A 22682-nucleotide genomic window follows, 5' to 3' on the forward strand; every position below is an offset into this window, starting at 1 on the left:
CAGAAATTTTGGCAGTTTGCTGGTCCCGAGCATTCAGTTCAGGTGTGTATTAACACAATTACAAAATCTTTCCAGTTATGGTCATCACAACAACTTCAGACCATGCAACATTCAGATAAACGACGAAAAACCCAAGAGCTACATCTTACAGCCCAGTTACCATGTGAAATTTGTGACAGGAAAATAAGAAAAAGACTGAACAAATACGGCTTGTTTGGAAGAGCTCCCAGAAGAAAGCCTCTTCTCTCTGAAAAGAACACGGCAGCACAGCTCAGGCTTGCAAAGTTGCATCAAGACTTCTGTGGAGACGTCTGACCATAATGCACAGCACGACATTTGGCAAAAACCCAACACAGCTTATCTGAACAAACTCCTCACACCAGCTGTCAGCACGGTGGTGGAGGGCTGATGATTTGGACTTCGTCTTGCAGCCACCAACTCCTCTGTCTTCAAAGTATTCTAATCTGTTGTTAATCTATGTTGGCCAAAACTGCATCACGCAACATCCAAGCACAGCAGCAAATCTACAACACAATGACTGAAAAGGAAAAAAGAATCAAGTCGCTGAAATGACCCAGTCAATGTCCAGACCTCAACCTTATTAAAGGCTCTGGCAGGATTTCAGGAGAGCTGTGCATAAACGAACAGCAACAAATTTAAAGCAACATTGTGAAGAAGAGTGGGACGAAATTCTCAGATTTTTGGTTAGCATCCTCTGCTAACAGAAATGCAGCATAGTATAACAAATAATAGGTTTTTTTGCCTTTAGATGAGAAAAAATTCACAACAACATTTTTAGTAAATATGCTAACACTTCAAGAAATATGCTATTAGCCTTATTGCTGATGATTACTGCAGAGCTGTAAATATGAGGAAGGTCAGAAAAGCAAAGCAAATTACAATCTCAGGCTCTTGGATTTGCTCTATAACAGAAAAAAACGACAAATTATAAAGTTAGGGGGGAATTTCCCTTAATGACTATTTATTTATCGTTTTTTTATTAACACTTAGAGAAATTGCCTGATCAGGGCTGTGTGGGTGAGATTTGATTAGCAGTGGCCTTAAAGCAACCCCACACCTGGCATCATCTGTTGATTTAAGTATCACTAAATTCTGATTGGTGTATAACATAAAAAATGACTTTAAAAGCACTTTTTTTCAGATGAACTGTGCCAGCTTCAAACAACTTGAATTTTAAATTAACCAGGACCTAGAACATGACTTCATTAAAAGGTATCGCGCCTATAATTCCCTACCTGGAAAGAGCAATCTCAGCCTTTTGCCGGGCGATATCTGCTGCCTTCTGCGCTCCCTCCACGGCTCGGTCCACCTTCTCCCTGATCTTACTGGCTCGGAGGGGGATCAGGTTCTTCCTCTTGCCGCTCACCAGGATGTTCTGCTTGTACTTCCCTTCCTCTTTTGTGCCATCAGGAAACGTGGTGCAGCCATAGCCGTGCCGCTTGTTGCTGAGCCACTCCCCTTCGTACTGCAGCCCATCGGACCGCCGACTCACGCCGAATCCGGTCCGCTTGTCGTTCTTCCACTCCCCGCAGTAGGTCTCTGTTGCTGTGGCGTCCACATCGTCTTCAGCGACTGTCAGCTCTGTGTCTGCATCTCCAAGGCTGGAAAAGGTGAAACATTAAAATAGTAAATAATCAATCATGGAAGGATCATAAAATGTTGAAATGAAACAGCCAGAGCCAGACTTCTGTGCCACGGTGACTATATTAAGAATATCTACTACTGCCAGCCATTAGGTTACGAGGTGGCGACTCAACTCAAAATAAGCCGGCTCAATCCAGCATACCTGGAGTTTGACGCCAAGCACTTCCATGTAACATCTAAGCCAGATTAAGAAGCTGAAGTTCACACAATGAATGAAACTGGCATTAAACTTCTCCTCAGGCACCGGTCCAGTGGACCAACATACTGACCTTTGACCTATAGTCTCCTTTGGAATGCATGCAATCCATTTAAAGGCACTTAAGAAGAATGGGTGTTTGTTTTTTCCTTGAATCCCTGTCCTCCAAATGAAGGACAGGTCACTTCATAGTACGTCATTCCACTACCCTGCCACAGAGTTGATATCTGACTCACCACGTTGGACTAACCACGTTCCAAAGTCATTCCAGTCACAATCTTTCAAAGCTAGACTTCCTCTTGCGTGAATCAAGAAATGAGACCACAGTAGGTGGTGTTATTTGTATGATTTTTGGTGGATAGACTCATGTTTGATTGACATACTTTTCAAGTAAACATTGCTGTTGAGTTAAAATCCTGCCAGAATTTCTTAGTGTTAAATGTCTGACTTTTACAGTAAATTTGAACTTTTCAGGGATAAATATATTAGATTGCATAACTAAAACATGACAACGATGATGGGTATCAGTATGATTACTGTGGAACTGGTCAAGGAAGGATCAGTTTTAGTTAACCAACACAGTATGCTGGATTTCTAAGGTTTATTTTGGGGCTTTTTGCCTTCATTTGATAGTTAAACAGTGTGGAGTAGACAGGAAAGGGCTGCAGGTTAGACTTGAACCCAGTCTGCTGCGTTTTAGTCATAAGGCATATGCATACCTGCTCAGCCAGTGAGCTAAACTGGTGCCCTAGTATACAGCGTGAAACAGGCTTCAAACTAATGAAAAATTATGTTTGAGAACAAAAGGTTTGGCAGATTGCCCCAAATTTGGATGAAAACTATATGTGCAAAAAGGTCTTTGTGGGTCTTTTATATCTGGTATCCTGCAGCAGCCCAAACCTACCACCGCTATTGTCCACGTGCCATTACCTGATGGTAGAGTTGATATCAGATGCAGCAGAGGACACGGTACTCATGCCAGCTTCACTCCTGAATGAGCTCTGTTTAGACCTCTGGGAGGCCAAAGAGCTCCTGGACTCTGACTTCCTCAGCTTGAGACCTGACAGGATGGATCTTCGAAAAAGCCCGCCCTTCCTTTTCCCCTTCAGCAGCTCAGCCTCGCTGTGCGCTGTCAGCACAAAACCTCCCCGAGACACCGCGGGGCTGCTGCCGCTGCTGCCTGTGCTGCACATGGAGACGCTGGTGGTCAGCGTGCCGGGAAGGGGGGGAGGTCCAGGAACCACTGCCCCAGTCCGGTCCAGCAGAGCTGTCCCATTGCTGTGCTCTGAACCGGAGCGGAGAGAGTTTATGGAGGTACGAAGCGGGGAGCGGATAACGGCTGCCATACCGTAAGGGACGCTCTGACGAACTCCGTAGCCATGACGCATCCCGCCAACCCACTGACCCTGAAATGTTCCTGAGGGGGAAAGAAGAAAACACTGATTAGACCTGATCAAGATCACATGGAGATGTGATAAACAAACAACAAAATCCCAACCACTGACAACAATCAGTGCTTTATGGCATTAATGAAAGTCATGAAGTGATAATAATTCGCACATAATGATTAATTTGTACACCTTTACTGTGTCGACTGACACTATAGTTCCCACAGCTACAGAGTCAGATACATAATGAATTCAAAAACGGGAAGAAAATGGATTTCTTTATGGGTTAAATGAGGGATTTCACAAGTGATCATTTCAGTCAGCTGTTATGCAAAATACTTACAGTCGCATTAATTAAAATGTGCCAAAAGGTGCTGCCTAGAAATACCTGTCGTCAACACAAAAGTGTTAAACTGCAGTTGTTATACGGGTGTAGGGCAGCTCAAGTTAAATCCCCATAGAGTTTGTTGTTAACATAATGTCTGAGACTGAGATCCCCGAGGCCTCATCCACCTGAGACTGTCTAAATAAGGGATTTAACCCCTTAACGCCTAATTTTTGTCAAAACTTACATAAACGATAAATTTTAATCAATACATTGCAAAAAATGTGGGATGTAGCAAATATGATAAAAAGATTAAAACGAATTTAAGCACATTAATATTTAATTGATTGTTTTTAATTGCCTGAATAAATGCTTAATTTTCAAAAACTTTAAATTTAACTTTAAATTTTCTGGCAACAATTTCACAATTCATGCTTTAAAGGTTAATATCTGTCCCTAAATATGGAGTTCAGAGATATATATGGATGTGATTGCACTAATGGTAATTTAACTTGAAATGCAGCATTATAAATTGAACAAAATAAGTGAAAATAATTATTCTGTAATGAGTCTGAATGACAGACGTGCATGAACAGGAAGTCTTTCTGTAAAACGGTCACAATATACAGGAAGATAAGTAATGCCCACAGGATCAGCCACTCAGACTCTTTACAAGAAGAGCAGGTCCAGACTTTGTGTACAGGGGTAACTGGGATCTAACAATACCCATCAGCAGAAAGAAACATGTTTAGGTTTTGGTCTCTAATGTTAATATATCTGCTGATAACAGTGGAACTCAACTAAAGTCAATTAGTAAATAATGGACTGTAACTTAACACTGCTGTCAATTAATTGCTGGCAAGCCAGTGATCAAATTAGCAGGTGTACCCCCTTTACAAATACGTTAACAAACAAAAATAAACAAACAAATGAAAACGAGATGGCGATGGAGGTTTCAATGAAACAATCCAAAAAGCCACAGCATGCTCTCCCAGGAGAGGCCATCTTTTGTATACAGTGTGAAATATTTCCAAAACCTACAGCATATACTACATGTAGACTCAAATGTATTAATAATTTCTCATTTATATTTGCCTGTATTTACCAATTTTGTCTCCTTAAGAAATTGTAGGAATGAAACTTTAACACCGTCACACATAGAGCAATTATGGATATCCATATGTTTAAGATTATATATATATACATATATATGTCATCAAAATTTGTATCTGTGTGGGAATGTTTTAGACTCACCACCAAATACGAAATGAAGAATTTGAAAAAACACTGCAAGCCTGGCAAAAACCACCCATAGGTGGGAAGGTTTTTCTTTTTACCAGTAAATAGTAGCTATCAGCATGCACAACATCACAGCTTTCATCCTGCTAGCTGTCCGGCTGGGCTAGCTTCTCTCTGTTTTCTTTCTGCTTTGCTCTGCTGGTATCTTCACCATCGCGCACTCTTGTTTTTGATATTGAAGGAGAGGAGGCGTAAAGAGCAGTGAGGGGTTTGTGACATTAACACAGTGGGTGCTGCAGTTATGTGGTAAGGTGCACTAACCTACGGCTACTGTGACCCCGAGAGAACCATTTGATTTAGCAAAAGATTACTGAAGAGAGAGGGACGTTGGTTTTGGAGCCAAAAAGGTTTCCTGAGGTCAGTAAAAAAAACTCCTTAGCTCCATAGCTCAGCTTGACTTACTCATACCAAATATTAGTATTTATCTATAAAACCCTCTATTCTATGGTCTCTGGACTACTTAGTTCATTTAACCCAAAAATCCACATTTCAAAGTCAAACTAAAGACCTGAAATAACAATATAAAAACACCAAAACCACAATAGTTTCCCGGCAACATTTGAAAATGAAGGCATCTGCTTCTGGTTTTATTTCTCAATAAAGGCAATACAGACATGACCATTAAAGCATCATTAATGAGGAGTTCCTGAATGACTCAATTAATCGTTATACAGATGATAATGAAAATTTACTGGAGAACAGATTTAATCCAGTGATGTTTAGTTCATCTGTGAGTAATGAACACTTACACCACTTGCTGCAAAGTACTGATTTTTTGTACTCTCTGGTATTTAATTTAACTAATTAACTGTGAGTGCGAACGATTGTCTCTCCGTGTTGGCCCTGCGTCAGATTGGCGACCTGTCCACGGTGTCCAGTGGAGGCTGGGATAGGCTCCAGCCCCCTAGCAACCTGCAGTTTGGTGTAATTCATTCTGCATTTCATTCATTGCCAAGCATTTGTAGATTTCACTAGTTCCTCTTTTTTTGTGTTCTCTGTGCTAAGGTGTTGGGAAGCAGTACAGGGGAGTGGCTTCCTTTTGTCACTCCCATTCATTCACACCATGAATCTGCACTGTCCGCATCCCTTGCTACATAACAGTCCCTATATCTCTGTGTTGCAGAAAAGTAGGGCATCTGAGTATGCATATGCATGCATGTTCCGTCATTCCTCTTTCTCTCTCTCACTCTCCACGGAAGTGTGTGTTCCAATAGGAGGCCAAGTAATCCATCCCGCCTGCCCATACCTCTGATGTAACAGCACTCTGATTCATTCTGTAGCGAACGCACTCGCTCAAAACCAAACTACATGACCATATAAGGACTGCAACCACATTCTCTGTCTCCATCACAAACACACACAAACGTTTCCCTAGTGGGCTAAAGTGTCGGTGAAATGGGAAGTGCTGAATGAAGACAATATTATAAGCCAATCGTATTCCAGGAGACATGAGAACATGATCACACGGGCACAACAAGCACCCAGACGCCGCTTTCAAAAAAGCCCGTGTGAGCGGTGGTGTTAAATCTGAACCTGCCCCCACGAAGTGCTGCCTCATACCACCACTCACCCCCCCCACACACACACACACACACAAAAACAAACAGAGGCTGTGTCACAGACAGCTGGCGAGCACATCTGGCAAGGCCTTTGTAATCACATCAGCACACAGCTGTACGACCATATGAAAGGCGGATCAAAGAACACTCGCACACACATGCACAAACGAGCACCTGTGCAGCAGCTTGACGAGATCACCATTTCATTAAATGGCCGCCAGAATGCTCCAAGGCCGGCGCAAGAAGAGCGAGCATCACCTGCGAGTGCGTGTTTGTGCTGACAGAGCAGAACGGAAATAACCCACCGCTACAACAGGTCACGTTCATTTAAAAAGGCAGTTGTGTAAATTATTTAAAAAAAAGAAGCACCAGCCGCATCCAAAAAGGAAAAAACATACAAAATAAATTCTTTAAAAGTACGACTATTACACTGATTTTCCATAATGCTGCTCCTGTACACAAATGTACAAAATGTAAAGGCGTAACTGCTCACGGTTAAAAATAAAATTAGAATATGAAGCTGTCGGCTTCACCCACAGGTACTTAAAAACTCATTATACCAACACTTTCATTTATTACCAATCCACTTGAAGATATTTCTAAAAGAAAAAGAAAAAATCAGGGCCAAGCCTTTTGCTAATAACCCTTCAGATAGAAGGCAACAATTTAATGTTTCGTACTTCAATTGTCAGCTTTTGAACTACTGAATTTTTTATAGTCTGGCAAAGTTGACTGTAGTTTTGCATCAACCATACAAATATGACAATAAATGAGTACACTTCCCAAAATAATGAACTATCCCTTTAAATTAACGGTATGAGTAAAATGTGAAAAATGGGACAAGTGTTGTTTCATTTGCTGTTACAGTAAAACCTCCAAATAGGAGGATTTCTTATGCTATATACAGTGTACTATAGGTAGTATGTAGTACACTCTGAGGGCCCATTCACTGTGCTGGACAGCTTGTTTCTGAGCTACTAGTGTACTAGTGTCTCTGTGTGCAGATCATTGTTTACAGCGCTGCTGTTTACAGTCCAGTTATTATAACAGATAAATAATTAAAATAGCTAACAACTAGCTAAACTGTGACATAATAATTGAACCAAGAAGTAACCGCTTCAGCACCGTCCTGCTAAGCTCAGTGTGTACGATGAGCACAGGAACCCAGAAGAACGTGTAAATGTTTTACATTGTCCTGTATGCCCTACACATTTATGAACCTGTATTTATCCCACATTTCTAAACTACTGGATTATTATTAGCTAAATTACATCTAGGTTATTACTTAACTCTGTGATTCATAGACTTAAATACACTAATATTTCTGTAAATACTGAAAAAAGCAGTATAGCACAATACAAGACATCAGCAGCTTTAAAAATGCCTGCTACATTGAATCAGCACCTCTCTATAGCACTAACACAAACACTGAAACATTGAAACCTTCAAGAATGTAGGAGTTATTGAAGGCTGTGTTAACTGCAGCTGGGTGCACCAAAGAAAATGGCAAGTGAGTGTGTAAATGAATAAATATATGTGAAGCAGTATGTGGGTTTCAGCTTTTTCATGACTTCTTGGAAGCGTATACCACCCTCAGTCTGCCTGTCGCTCTCCATGGTGCTGAAAAATACAGCGTAAGGCAGCTGGCAGTGATTTACTGCAATATCACACCTTACAGAGTCTTAACTGAAAGCAAGTGCAGTGGGGTAACTGTACAGGAGTTTTCTGACAGAAGATACACTGGATTGGATTATCCTGCCGTGGCTGCACTGACAAAACAAACACTGTTGGGATGTCAACGCCTCAACCTCAGGAGTACAGTCGCAAGGAGAATCTGCTCCACAGCTCCCACGCCGACAAAATTTCACTGATTCTGCCTGGAAGCCAACAGGAGGCACAAGCAAAGTGGACTCTCATTGCAACTACTGCAGCAAGGACAAGGCAGCTGCGCGGAAAGAGTTAACACGGCGAGATCAAAGCTGCGGAAACATCACAGAGTCACAGCGATCTGATCACGCGCCAACCCCCAGGCTGAATTCATAATTGTCTCTTTAACAAATGCGCGTGTCTGTCCTCTGTTTCTAGGTTAAAAACCCTCTGCATTATAGGGTCTGTATTTCATTCACAGCAAACAGAAATCTTTAAAGTATTACTGGACTGTACACACACACAAAAAAATTTGATTACACGGCTAGGTGTCTGTGATTCTTAGTCTGTGGTTCTTGTGTGTCCACATTATTGCATAGCAGACTACTTTACAACTCAAAGTATTGATTTGTGATGCACAGCACTTGCAAAGAACAAAACATGGAGCAAGACAAGCTGGAAGGAGCTCAAACTGGTTATTATATGAATTATAAATGTGTTGTTTTACCATGTCAGCACTTGCCCTTGTGCATATGAGAGAGATGGGGAGGGAGAAAAACATAAGACAAGACAAGGCCGAGTTTATCAAACACTTTTTCTCCTTTATGTTGCAGACACTCGGTACAAATGGCTGGTTGTTGCTTGTGGTCGTTGGAGTGAAACTGGTCACAAAGAGCTTTACGACTGCACCAAAAACCGATTGCTTTGGGATCTAGTAGGTTGCCGTGGTGACCAGCAGTTTGGAAGATGCTGACTTGTCGGCGAACACTTGCAAACTATTTTGCAGGGTAAAACAGCAAAACGTGCAGAATGTAAGCTGTGGTAGCAGAGATTAAATCTCACCAGCCGGTGGGGACGTTGTTTTCTGTCTTCATATTTTATGTGTTGCAGGAGTAAATCTGGACTTAGCAAAGCGAGAAACAGGCAGCAACTCACATGTGCTCTCATAGTGGAAAGTTGAAGAGCTTGAAGTCTTTGTCGTTTAGCCTCTCTGTTGCTTGCAAAGTTGTTAAAATAATTTCAGTCATCATTTTGGGGGCTTTAGTATGTTTTTGATTTATTATTGAAGGTGTTTTATATGAACAAACACCCTGTATATAGTGGCTATGCAGCTGTGAGTTTTATTATGTTCTATCTGCTGCGTTTTCTGTGAGTGTTTCAGATGTGCAGCTATACTGTGCTTGTGAAAACTGCTCATCTACACTTGTTTTGTGAAGTTATATAACAGTCTTCATGTCTAATGCATAGCTTGGCAGCAATTATTTAGCAGGCTTTCTTTTACATAATTTACTGTATGTGTGTTTGATGCTGGTTATACACCCATTTAAAAAATATTATTGTTAATTTCTGAAAGAAATTAACACGTTGTTTCTGTTTAGCATGCTGAAGGGAGCGTCTTAAAAAAAGACATTACACCTGTGGCTTTTTGAAAACCTCTCAATCTGCTTAGGTCAGTAATGGCAGAACAATAAAAAGGGAAATTGCGTCTACAGTAATAAATCTCAGGTGGACAGATACGCTACAGATAAACTACATCTATATGGATACGCATTTCTAAATCATCGAAGACTTCCAGTAAGCCATCAGCAAGCTGGCTGCAGTCAGTGGTTGCATAAAGGCAGAAACTGCAAAAACAAGAGCAGAATTCACTCAGAAGGAAATGAATGGAAATGAGAGCTAAGCAAGGAAGAAACACGTTAGAACCGCTTCATCAGCAATGTGATGCAGAGGCAGCCCTCGCTGAAGTCAACATCTATGAGGCTGTAGCAAGCCAAACAGAAGGGGGACGCATGAGTGCAAACCTCTCCCCTCCAGCAGATCCCTTAGACTGCACTAGTCAGTAGGTTAAGGATCACATGAAGCTGTCAAGCTACAGGACATGACAGCGTGAACCACATTTTTACCACTTAAGAAAAGAAAATGACAAGTCTGACTCTGGTAATAGACCCGATATGTCATACATGAAAAGTTTTTTCAATATATTTAGGCCTTCCGTAGCACTTGAAACCCTCTCATCAAACATCTTCACAAGATAACTCAATATGTCTGACCATACAAGATTTGAGGTCCTGCTCAGCAGTGGTCCTCCAAGATTCAGTGACAAGTTAGGTAAAGAATCCTCTGTGCACAGCAACGAGCTTTCCCTCAGTTTGGCTACAGTGTGGGAGAGGCTGGAAACGGCTATTTGACAAGGTGGATTGTTTTCTAAGATATTGAGTATGGATTTAAATCTTTCAGAGACAAATTGAGAGAGTTTGTGAGAGCTACAATCCTGAGTTGCTATACCTGAACAGAACAGGTGAAATAAAGTAAACATGATAAAATCAGGATGTTTTACATTGAAGGTGATCTTTCTCCACTCGCGATGCACTTTTTCAAGTTTCACTACAACTTGGATAATGAACTGGAGAGTGTTTTCAGACACATTGGCATCTTCGAAACTACAGACAACCATGGAGTTTGCCAAGTGGTCTCCAACATGTCTCTAGATCTGTGTGACTGAAGTTTTATTCAAACTAGCTGAAGTCTAGCAGACAGTGGCTAACAGCCCCCTGTGCTGGCTATTCCCCTAATAATGCATACGTATAAGCTTTAATGAAACTTACATGGGTCAGTACTCTAACGGTTCAACCCCTTATAGCTTATATATCATGAAGGAGGATCATGATGCTTCCAGCCCAGGCAGTTGCTGTTCATATAACACTACACCATCCCAAGTGCTTCTCGGGCAAACTCCATCTACGCAGTTAGTAACGCATCAACAACAGTGCGGGGCAGACTTCCAAGACAGATATTTAGAGTTTCATGATTTAGTCAGCACCATTAATCCTCACTGCAAACATAAAACTTCTCCCGTTACATAAGCTAAAGCCTGCAGATGGGTTGTTGTTTTGGCTTTATAGAAGGCACATAATAGTAATGACCCTAGGGAAAAAAAGATAAACAACAAGTTACTGAAAACTTGTTTTTTATGGGCGTTTTTCACTAAAAAAAATGTTTTAGTTTAACAGGGAGAATTAAATCTTATGCATCAATCCTCCTTAATAATTTTTTATTTATATTATTCTTATTCTTATTCTTATTATGCTATACAATGGAGCAGTCTGTAGTGAGAAAAACTACTGAAGAGAGGCAAAGGGAGAGAGAGCCTGGGGACGGTGCACGGACACATCGACTGGGGGAGAAAAACAGCAACTACACAAACAGAAGGAAAGACAGATGGTAACTAAAGACAGGTAGACAAGAAAACCGACAGGCAACAAGCCAAGAAAAAGGGCAGTAAAGTCAGGCTGTGCAGGCATGCAGACAAACCCACTAAACTGGTCAAATCACTGAACACTGAAAGCAAGGAAAGTCTGTTCAAAGCTAAACCTCTTCCTGCCTAAATCGCTGTGTGGGACTATTATCCGTTTAAGGGATTTTGCTTGGGCCCCTTTTTTCTGTCTGAGTCTTTCAGATTGCAATTTGAGGATTATTCATCTGCTCAGAAATTTCATAAATGGCCTGTATTTATATAGCGCTTTACTAGTCCCTAAGGACCCCAAAGCGCTTTACACATCCACACATCCACGCACTGGTGATGGCAGCTACATTGTAGCCACAGCCACCCTGGGGCGCACTGACAGAGGCGAGGCTGCCGGCCACCGGGCCCTCTGACCACCACCAGTAGGCAACGGGTGAAGTGTCTTCCCCAAGGACACAACGACCGAGACTGTCCAAGCCGGGGCTCGAACCGGCAACCTTCCGATTACAAGGCGAACTCCCAACTCTTGAGCCACGATCGCCCAGATAAAAAAGGCTCGCGATAACGCGATGACATTCTGATGACCTGCACATTGAAAAAATGCCTACAATTTTCTGTCATCTTGTAACCAGTGTTTTGGTGATAATAGTTTATCCAACTATGAATGGTTTGGCAAAAAACAAATACCGTCATGTGTCCTTAACCTCAGTCAGTCAGATTTCTTTGTTCCCCATAAAACATTTAGTCTGTTTAACATTCTCATTGTTTGCATCCATGTTCATCAACTGGTGTTCTTTTGTTCCCCATTTCAGGCTTGCATGATTTGCTTCACAGTCACTGAGTTGGATGTTCTGGGCTGTGAAACAGTCGGTGGGATTTTGTAAGACTTCAGGATCACTTTGCTTTTTTGATGCATTTATTCATTCGTTGAGACCTTCATGTGGATCAAATTGGCTACTTTTTTTTTTTTATAAATGCATGTGTATAAATTACTTCCCATTTTCTTGTGCAACCCTTAATCAAATGGAGTTCCACAATCCTGTGCTAAGTTTTCAATGTCGTATACGTATGTGCATCTTTCTTACCAACAGAGCACGCTTTACTTTCAGAAATAAATGGTAAAGAAGAAAATGCATGATGTCAACGGCTCAATGAGAAAGAGCATGAAAAAGAAAAGCACAGTGGCCTGGCATTCATAAATAAACTAGCAGCATGACGGCGCTCTTACCAGACAAGTAAAAGATTCCTGAAAACCAGTGGAAGATGAAATACTGAAGGGGATAAGCAGCAAAGATCATAAATAACTCAAACAAGGAATCTGGAAAGGGATCATGACCTGACAGCAACACGGGGAAGATGCTTTTCCTTTTACGTCAATACAGCAAATCGGTGACCTCATCAACTGTGCAAACTACCGTGGGATTACAATCCTATCCATACCAGGCAAAGTGCTTAACAGGATCATCTTGCACAGAATAAAGGAATTAGTCATAATTCAGCTCCACTGGGCTTCACAGAGAATAGATCCTGTACTAACCAAGATACTGTGTGACCACCGAGCAAGAATGGACGACAGCTTTCTGCTGTACAATTTAAAGTATTCATCACGAAAGGCAGCTCAAAAACGTGTCCAAAGAAGACGCTGTCAATTTTTACCTTGCTAGCAGCAACTTAGGATTTGGACATTTGGATTTGTCAGCCAGTACTATTAAGGTGACCTGGCATTACAGTACAATACCTATCAACAGATGGATGAGAATATAGTAATTTCATGTTCTCTTTCGTTTTTCCTCCTAAGTTTTCCCTGTCAACTGGTCCATACAAGAAGATGACAGGTATTGAAAACCATTAATCAGTACATATATAAATACTTCCTGGAAATGACGCGTTGCAAACCTTAACTAAACATGGTGAGATCCCTTTCTTTAATAGATACAGTTAGATATAAGACTATCAGAATGACAGCACAGAATGATTTAAGAAAAACAACTTCAAAACAGATAACCAAGTCAGGGACACGTTTTAGGAGGCAGGCATCTCTTTTCCAAGGTACACACTTTCATGAATGTAAACATAGAGAGTTTACAACAAGGTGAAAATTACTGGTGACACTCAACAGCAAGGCCAGATTAGACATTACCAGAAAACATCTAAAATAGCTGCACAACCAAGATTAACTTGTACCCAAAAAATAGAAAGACAAAAATATGGAGAGGGAGAGCAACAGCTCACGATCCAGTGCATATCATATTATCTGTCAAATATGGGGGTAAGTATTGTTATGGCATGGGCATCTATGGCTACCAGTGGAAGCGGGTCAGCAGTGTTTATTGATGATGTGACTGTGCTATATACTCTGCTCAGATTCAGCCAAATACTGCAAAACTAATCAGACAGTGCTCCACAGAGCAAATGATTAATGACCCAAAGTATACCGCGAGAGCAACCCGAGAGTTTCCTAAGGCGAAGATATGAGATCTTTCACAGTCACTTGTTCTCAAGCCAACACTGGAGATAAAACTGGATGCAGACAAACAAGCAGACGCTGAAGCCGGCTGCAGTAAATGCCTGGTAGAGCATCTCAAGGCATGAAACACAGCATTTGTTGATGAGTTCTAAATTTCAAACAGGCACTACAGCAAAATATTTTCATCCAAGCGTTGAAAACAATCTTTATACTTAAAGTGGCATTAGTTTCTGCTAAACAATTCCTGATTAGTTAATGTAATACTTTAGTTAATTCCCTTAATCATAATCACATCTTGTTGGATTTAAAAATACAAAAAAGCTAATATTTCCCAAAGATGTATGGAGCTAACTATAACTAATACAGATTATTAGTAATAAGGTTACTGCCAACACAGTCAACATATCCAGTTTAGCAGTACTTGGGTCGCCCTTTAGCAAATACAGCAATATTAGACATTTGAATGCTTTTAGCAGTTGGTTGAGGGTGACTTCCTGACTCAAGGAATACTGCTACAGCAACCCAAGAGTTTCTCAAGACAAAGAAATTGGATATTCCTCAATGGCCAAGACAGTCACATAATCTCAAACCAATACAGCACGCTTTACAGTTACTGAAGACAAAACTGGAAGGAGAGACCCACGAACAAGCAGCAAGTAAAGGCCTGGCATCACAATGGAAGAAATTCAGCATTTGCTGACGTCTGTGACTTCTAGACTTGCATAACATAATTTTTAATTATGTTAGTTTGTCCAATTACTTTTTTAACTTCTGGAAATAGGGACTATGCCCAGGAGCTGAAATTAAATTAAAGAAATTAAAGTCAGTAATTCATTCACTTGATTGTTTTATTTAAAATCCACATTAAAAAAGACCACAATTACAACAAAATAACAAAACCAAACAAAGTTTCCCTGTGACAAAACCCTATGGACCTAACTTTACATTTGGCCTCAGCCATAAATGTAGTAATATTACAGTAAAGGCTGTAAAATGGTGAGATACCTACATGTTTTTTAGTTCCATTGTAGAGCCAGGATTAATCCTTTTAACAGCTTTGCCAGATGGACAATTGAGCTTTGTGACTTATATAATGTTTTTTCTAATCTAACCAAGTAGTTTTGGTACCCAGAACTAATCAAAGAGTGTGTGAATATGAAAGTAAAAAATAAGAGGAAACAACAATGGTGCCACACAACATCTTGAAACAAAACTCAACATTCTAAAAATCCCATGGGACAAAGCATACAACATCACTAGTGACCTTGTTTGGATTTTTTAGGTGTTCTCTCTAAAAAGAGGAAATAAAATAACAAAGGATATCAATACTGTGCACTGCAAAAGAACAACTGAAAAATAAATAAATAGGGCTTTTATTTTGAAAATAACATGCTTTGATTTGACTTATAACCTTCTATCATATTGCAGACCTCCCAGGAATTTATCTTGAGGACTTCCTGCTTTTACAGAAATACAGTTTACACAAATAAAGGTGAGCATGTCAAAAACAATCTATAGCTGCTAGAAATGCTGAAGGCAGAAATGAAAGGAGATGGCCAATCACATTCAATAGCATTCAGTTAACAAGTTAACTAATGCTATTAAAAACTACCACTAGCAAACCAACATCAGCAACTTTGCTAACAGCAAACCTACCTTGATAATGACATCAAACATAACATGATTGAAATATTTATTTATCTGTAAACAGCTTTAATCGTTGCTTATAATGTTTTAAACCAAAATGCATAACATCTGCTGGTTTCAAATGTTTCTTCATCCGAATGGACAGTCTAAGAATTGCAGGTAAAATACTGGATTCACCTGACTTGCATGACACTTCCTTTGAATTTACTTTCTTTCAAGGCTAAAATAATCAACAGGATAAGCCTCAGAATTTGGGAAATTTCAATATTTCTCTTTTTGATGAGATTTTACAAAACAAAAAAAATCTTAAAATAAACTAATCATAAAAATAGACAGTAGAAGGACAGAATACATGAAACTAAGTTGAGTCAAATGAGAGGAAAGGGCTGTCTGAATATGCAATTCCTACTTGTGACTTGTCATAGTCACAAATAAGAGTTCAAACTGTTTGTGAATTGCTTTTCCCTTCCTCTCTTCCACACAGAGGTGAGAAGTGAAGGTTTTCCTGCAAACAGCAATCCTGAAGCTGACGGGGACTGAGACAACGCTCAGAAGACTTCAGCTGTGCTCACGGTTGTAAGCCTGTTAGGGTTGTCTGAGACCTCGAGCATTATCTTGGCCATGTCTAAGATAATTCTGTGTAATAAGTCCATTATATGCTGGTTACACGAGTTGCTATAGGGCATGAGCTAACTACATGGCCGACTGGGTGAAAGAAAGCAGAGTGGCACTTCTGGCCGAAGTGATTCCTCCCACACACACTGAAAATATATTCTCTCAAATATATTCTTTTACACATGCTTGTTATTTTTCCTGTAAAATGCATGTCTCACTAATCAGCGAGCCAAAGGAAACAGGTTTTTGATCTCATTTGGCCCACCTACCGTTGCAGGGTGAGTTTAAAACAAGATAAGTGGATTTATTATTTATTATGCGGATTTATTATGCTTACATAACACGGCCAGAGCGAGAATAATTACAGCAGTGATAGCGGCTTTTAGCAGGCTAGCAGGGTGTGTTAATTTAGAACAATTATAAATCAGATTTAGCATATTTACCAACAGCTGGAGGACATGAGGGAGGTTCAGAGATACTTGTGAGCGGCCGCACACCTCGTGTGATTGAGCATCTTCCATGATATGAATGATCTCGTGCTTTTTCTTGTCTTTTTGACATTTCATATTCACATAAGTTGGAAAGGGGAATTTTTAGGTCAGTTTGTACATCTCTGACAATAGCATATTCACCACTACTGCTGTAATCTCCAGCAGTTAGCATTGTTGTACACAGTGACAGCTATAATCTCTCTTTGTGACTTCAACTCTCACTAAAGTGATTACTGAATCCGTCTACTGCTCTCTTTTCATTTTTCTACTCCACTCCCTCTCTCCTTCTCTCTCTATGTGGTTGGTAATCAGTCAGCTTAGCTCTTCTTCTCAGTAAACAACATTAGCCCGGAAGGCCAAACCAGCCAATCCAGGCTCGGCAGAGCCGGCTGGGCGGCCAATAGCAGCGAGGAACATCAAGTCCCTCGTGACACAGTGACCTGCTGCATGTCAGTGAGCATTGCTATGGAAACCCTACTGTACAGCGCGGCTCAGTGGAAATGCAGCAAATTGAGGGAGGGAGGAGAGAGGTGGGAGGAGAGGAGAGAGGGATGCTGGCAGACGTGGGAGAGTAACGAAGAGAAAAACTAAACAGCAGCGGTAGAGACGGAGGAGGAGTGTTTCCTAGAAATTTGGCATCAGGTGGAGTTGGAGGGGAAGTGTAGCTGACTCAAATTGCACAGCGTGTTTCAAAAGTATGTAGGCAGCAGAGCATCTTTGAATGCTGTGGCTTCTGGCTCATATTGCTCTGGAGATGACTGAGCTGTGAGTCTGTAAGGCAGATTTTACTGTGAAGCGCTCTGCACTGGACCGTATCACAAAACCAATGAAGGAAAATGATTATTTCAGCTTTAAGCTAAACATTTAAAATCACATTTAAGCTGTCTTAATAAGCAACAACAGTTAGACCTGGCGTAGTTTAAGCTCGTGTTTTTTTCGTGGAAATTAACAGCTATGGTATTAATTTTAAACTCCTATATCTTCTTCACAAACGTGGGTGTCCACGTGACACCAATAACCCTTTTATGGCTGAGGGGCAAAAAGGACTGACAAGTCCCAGGTTTTCTGACACTGTATAAGATTCATGTTCTTTTTTAGACTTTATTAAAGTTTTGCAGTCACATGACAACTAACTAAGTGACGTTAACTTGTCCGATATTTTAGACATGTCACAATAATTGTGACAGTATAGGGTCAAGTCATTCAGGTCCCTTTCACTCAGCCCTGAAAGCAGTGACGCCTCGTCACCCACCGGGTTCTCAGGATAAGTGTTAAGTGTAAGGATAAACCTTATTTGATACATAGCAGATTATATATATCGTGATTGCTAGTAATTTCCTTGGAGATTTACTTTCAAAATAAAAGTTTTTTGACTACTCTCCCTATTCATGACATGGACACTGTGATGTCAGTTCAGGACGTAGCCTTCGACTGCCGCTCGAATGAAAGTAGAAAAACCTGATGAACAGATTAACTTTGCTGCTTCTGTGAATACTGTCTGTAGATTGAGCTGCACTTTATTTTCTGATAGCTTTCATGTTCTCTGAATAGCCTCTACTGTATCTTTCATTTGCCGAGAAAACACCTGTTGTACAGTCACTTATCCAAGTGATTGTACAACTTGGATAATGGAAAAAAACGGACTGAACTGTGCTACATGTCTTCTTCCAAAGTGATGATAAAACAAATAATTTTTACACATTATTTATGCAGCATTTGCATTCGAAGAAGCAATTTACACATGTCAATATAAGTTTGCATTAGCACAAATTAGAAAATAGGAAAAGGATAGAACGCAAGTAGGAAAAGCTCACATTCTCTTTACACACAGCTAGAAAATATCGTTTTTTGGTGCAAACAACTTTTGGGCTCCACCAGCTTCTTCTTAGTTGACGTTCACATTTATCCAGGCTTGGGAGGAACCCTAGGAGTCATACTAGCGTTGTTACCCCCTGAGGCTGGGATTTTGTTTCCTCCCAGTTTTGAACTGGGCATCTTTTTTGTGTGTGAGGCAAATGTGTTCATCACTACACTATGGAGGCACTGATGCAGGTTTATAATTACAAGTAAAGTCAGGAACACATTCGGCCGCAGGAAGGCAAGATTCATGTTCGCATTTCTTCTTTGGTTACTGAACTATTTATCTTTTTCTCGTTATTGTTTTCTGTTTCTTAAATTCTGCACCAGCATCAATGGTTACTTCCTCTATTAAAACATATTAGTTTTATTACCTCACAGATCTATAAAAAGAACAGATGCATGTTGTTATAATAAGGACACTGTGTACTGTTGGAGCTAGATAACCACGCGTAACTAGGCCAATCTCTGCTGCATTTACTGTATGTGGGTTCAAATGATACAGTTACGCTCCAACATATCCCTCTCTGAAAGGCCCATTTTTGTCTTTCTCTTTCTTTCTTTAATGATCTCACTCGCCTCCTGATTAGAGAGTATCTCTCATAACAATCACGATAATCATCTATCCACCGAGTGAGCCATCTCTCAGTTTTCAGTTCATCATATAAGTGATCTATTCATCCATTAATCTGTACATCTGTTGAATCATCTATGCCTCCCTCCGTCAGTCTGTCCATCTGTCTGGTCATCTATCAAGCCGAATTATTCTCCTTTGTACCGAATCAACCCCTAAAACCAGTCTGGTCTGCGGATTTTATCAGGCTGCTCAGGACTGTGTGTGTTTGTGTGTCGTGAAGAGCAGCGTAATGCGGCCTGGTAGTTGTAGAGTTATGTAACGAGGCTTTAGCGGCACGTATGCTACTGTCAGCTCCATACTTACACACATACTACCAGATTTCATGGCTGTGCAGTTTTTGCACATGCATGCAATGTAGTGTATGCATGTGCAGTCACACCCACAGTGACTGAACTAAGTCACAACCTAAGAGACTCAACATGCAACTGATTTCATTTTCTAGGCAATTGTGATGCAGATTTGGAAGACTTTACAAATGAAAGAAGAAGAATCAAATGTATAATTACATGTTTTGCTTTTTCAAACACAGACATATTTCATGCATTTAAGCGACCAACATTTCATCTGGTGTCCCTTGCAGATTGATGGATGCTTTTGGGTGTTCGGCACAAATAGTGTGCTGATATTGGCTGTATTTGTAGTCATGCTATTGGCTCTTATGATTATCATTTCATCATAAAATTAAATATTTCAACACCTATTGGATGGAATAGCATCGAACTGTGAATGTATTTATGGGCTCCACAGATTTACTATGATCGTTTTTATTTCTTGGATCAAAATTCCAATTAAAAAGTATTTTAATATACTTATTCTGGTCAAACTGGGGGAAGATAAGCCATATGCCACTGGGTTTATTGCTAATCAGTAAATTATAGCATGTTAACATGCTAATAAAGAATGATAAACAATATAAACGTTACATTTCCCTTGTCATAAAGATATCAGGATGCTGACTTTCGTATTTATTGCAGCATGTGACTGACTAACATGACTGTAGATGCGTAGGGCCAGATTTAATAAGCAGGGGAAATTACTGTAATGGCTTAAAGTGGAGGGGGAAAAGCACCAGCGGGACTGGAATACTAATAATGTGTACACTGATGAACAGTCGGTTTATTTTTGTGCTAACCAACAATTCTCAATCTGGAACGCTGCTCCCACCAAGGCTGTGTGGTAACTGCACACCACTTGGAAATCACAAGACTGACCTCCAACCGGTTCCCAACTTTTAATTTACTTTCTGATTGTTACTTTTCCTGGATAAACATTATTCACTGTCCGTGGTCCTGAAACAGGAAAAAAAAGAACAGTGGGAAAGATTTCATGTATTTTTTGGGGACTTTTTTCTGGCTTCAGGGGTAAAATTAAGCCTTAAAACGTCTGAAAATAAGACCCTTTTAAAGCTTGCTTAATCTCCTGAAAAGAAACACTAAAAATATAAGACTTACAAGTAGTTTTGGTGCATCTGGTATAACAGAAAAACATGCATTAGCAATCTATCTTTTCTGATAGCACTTTCCTCCAGCAATTCAAGCCCATTAATACAAGTAGAGAAAATATCCCTCCCTATAAAAGCAAATACTGCAGCCAGGTCAAGTGCAAGATGGATTAAAAACTTCTGTCCTATACAAACTAGTTCAAATTTTAGGTAACTAGGAAATTATGAAAAAGTGCACAAATGCAATGTCTGTCCTCTGTTCAGCAATGTTTTTGGGGCTTGTTACTTGGGAGCTGATGTCCTCTTCCATCCCTCTAACCTTTCACTCATCCCTTAAGACTGCGTGGCCTGAATTGAAGAACTCTAAATACACAGAGTGTCCTCAGCAGCTGAATTGAAAGTTGAGGGTTGGGAGGACACGAGGAAGAGGAGGAGAAAGACAGAGAAAGGAGGAATCAGAGACAGAAAATGAGAGCAAGTACATTTTCAAAAGCTGTCCTGGCGCGACCTCTTGCCTCAGCATGAGCATGTGTGTGTGTTAACAAGGCGTGATAGAAGAAAGGATGACCCTAGAAAACCTTTAGAAAAGTTCCTCCTACTGTGCATCTGCTCTCGGCCTGTCAATCATCAACCAGTAGAGGCTGTTTTCACAGAGGACAGTTGTCAAATATCGCTCATTGACAGGAACTGAGTGGTGTGCCTTCTGCCACACGCAAACCAACTCCCAAAACACCCACAATGCATCTGTCCTTCTGTATCTCCTATAGTTCTTACCTCCATCCGAGTACGTCTCTGTTCCGTATCCGTCCTGCAGGCCGTTGTTCCACGTCCCTTCGTACTTCCCGCTTGTCCCCGTGCTCTCCCGCACGCCATAGCGTCCTTTAAAGCCATTCGTCCACTCGCCTTTGTACACCCAGCGGCCTTTATTCTCAACGCCCACACCGTGTCTCTTGCCCTGAGCCCAGGTGCCCTGGTAGGTGTTCCCGCTGGGCCAAGTGTAGACACCCAGCAGTTCAAACCCATGGGCCCAGGAGCCGCAGTACTCGCCCTGGCCTTTGGGTCCAGTGCAGATCCCGTGACCGTGCGCCTTGCCCTCCTCCCACCCTCCGCAGTATGACCCCCCATCGTCAAAGTTGAACCTGCCGCCAGTGGACATGCATGAAACAGGTCTTGGCAATTCCCCTGAAGCCTCGACAAAAAGAAAAAGAAAAGAAAAGAAAAAAGAAGGAAGGAAAAAGGACAGGTTGGTGCTAGAACCAATCCATGGAGCGGAGTTTGGAGGTTGGTGAGGGTAGGGGTAAGGAGGTGAAGGAGGGAGTGGGAGGGAGTGAACTCCCACACAAATCAAGATAGGCCACTTTCAGTTTCCCACTAGCTTGGTGTGGAAGAATTGGAAATGAGGTGGACTAAAAAAAAACAAACAAAAAAAAAACGTGGCCCCTCACAGCTGTGTCAGGGCTCTCCCGGCCTGTTGGGGAAAGGTAGCAGGTTGCTGTTCACTCCATCCTCTTCGTGGGCTCTTTGTAGCTTTGGCTAGCACTTTCCAGCTTCTCTGTGGCCTTTCCAGGTGAGAGAGGAGGAGAGTAGGGCCAGAGCTGCCATTATTCTCCCTCAGCAGAAGTTTAATCCATGAGGCAGCTCCGCCGGCCTGCCATCGGCCTGCCTACACAGTCTACGACACAAACGCAGAACTCTTCCTCCTACTCTCTCGCCTGCCTTCCGCTCAGGCCCACTCAATCTGCCACCTCCTACCTGATGATGCCTCCACCTCTCTGGGGTGTAGAGCCGAGAAGTTTTCCCGGTGGCAGCCCTTCAAACCTCCGAGCCTCCAGCATAGACGCCACCCTGATCAGCACAGAGGCTTCAGCTGGAGCGGTGACATGATATTTGACAAAAGAAGAAAAAAAAAAACAAAAAGGAAAAAAAAAGATTCTCCTCCTCAGATTTTTCTTTTTCTCCAAGTCTGTTGTTGACGATCAGACAAA

The 22682-nt window shown here is 41.1% G+C and overlaps 1 protein-coding gene across 1 annotated transcript in view; it reads right to left on the reverse strand.

Moving 5' to 3' along the window:
• Positions 1-22636, reverse strand: part of jph3b (junctophilin 3b) — a 53987-nt gene extending 31351 nt beyond the window's left edge. Inside the window, exons 1-3 of the mRNA XM_005751503.2 lie at positions 21472-22636; positions 2792-3278; positions 1257-1622 (exon numbers count right to left, since the gene is read on the reverse strand). Coding sequence (XP_005751560.1) covers positions 1257-1622; positions 2792-3278; positions 21472-21853 — 1235 coding nt within the window. The 5' untranslated portion in view covers positions 21854-22636. The remainder of the gene's footprint in view (positions 1-1256; positions 1623-2791; positions 3279-21471) is intronic.
• Between the last annotated feature and the right edge of the window lie 46 nt (positions 22637-22682).

Source organism: Pundamilia nyererei, unplaced genomic scaffold (genome assembly GCF_000239375.1).
Source record: "Pundamilia nyererei isolate P.nyererei 1_Seehausen unplaced genomic scaffold, PunNye1.0 scaffold00314, whole genome shotgun sequence".
Classification (NCBI taxonomy): Eukaryota; Metazoa; Chordata; class Actinopteri; order Cichliformes; family Cichlidae; genus Pundamilia; species Pundamilia nyererei.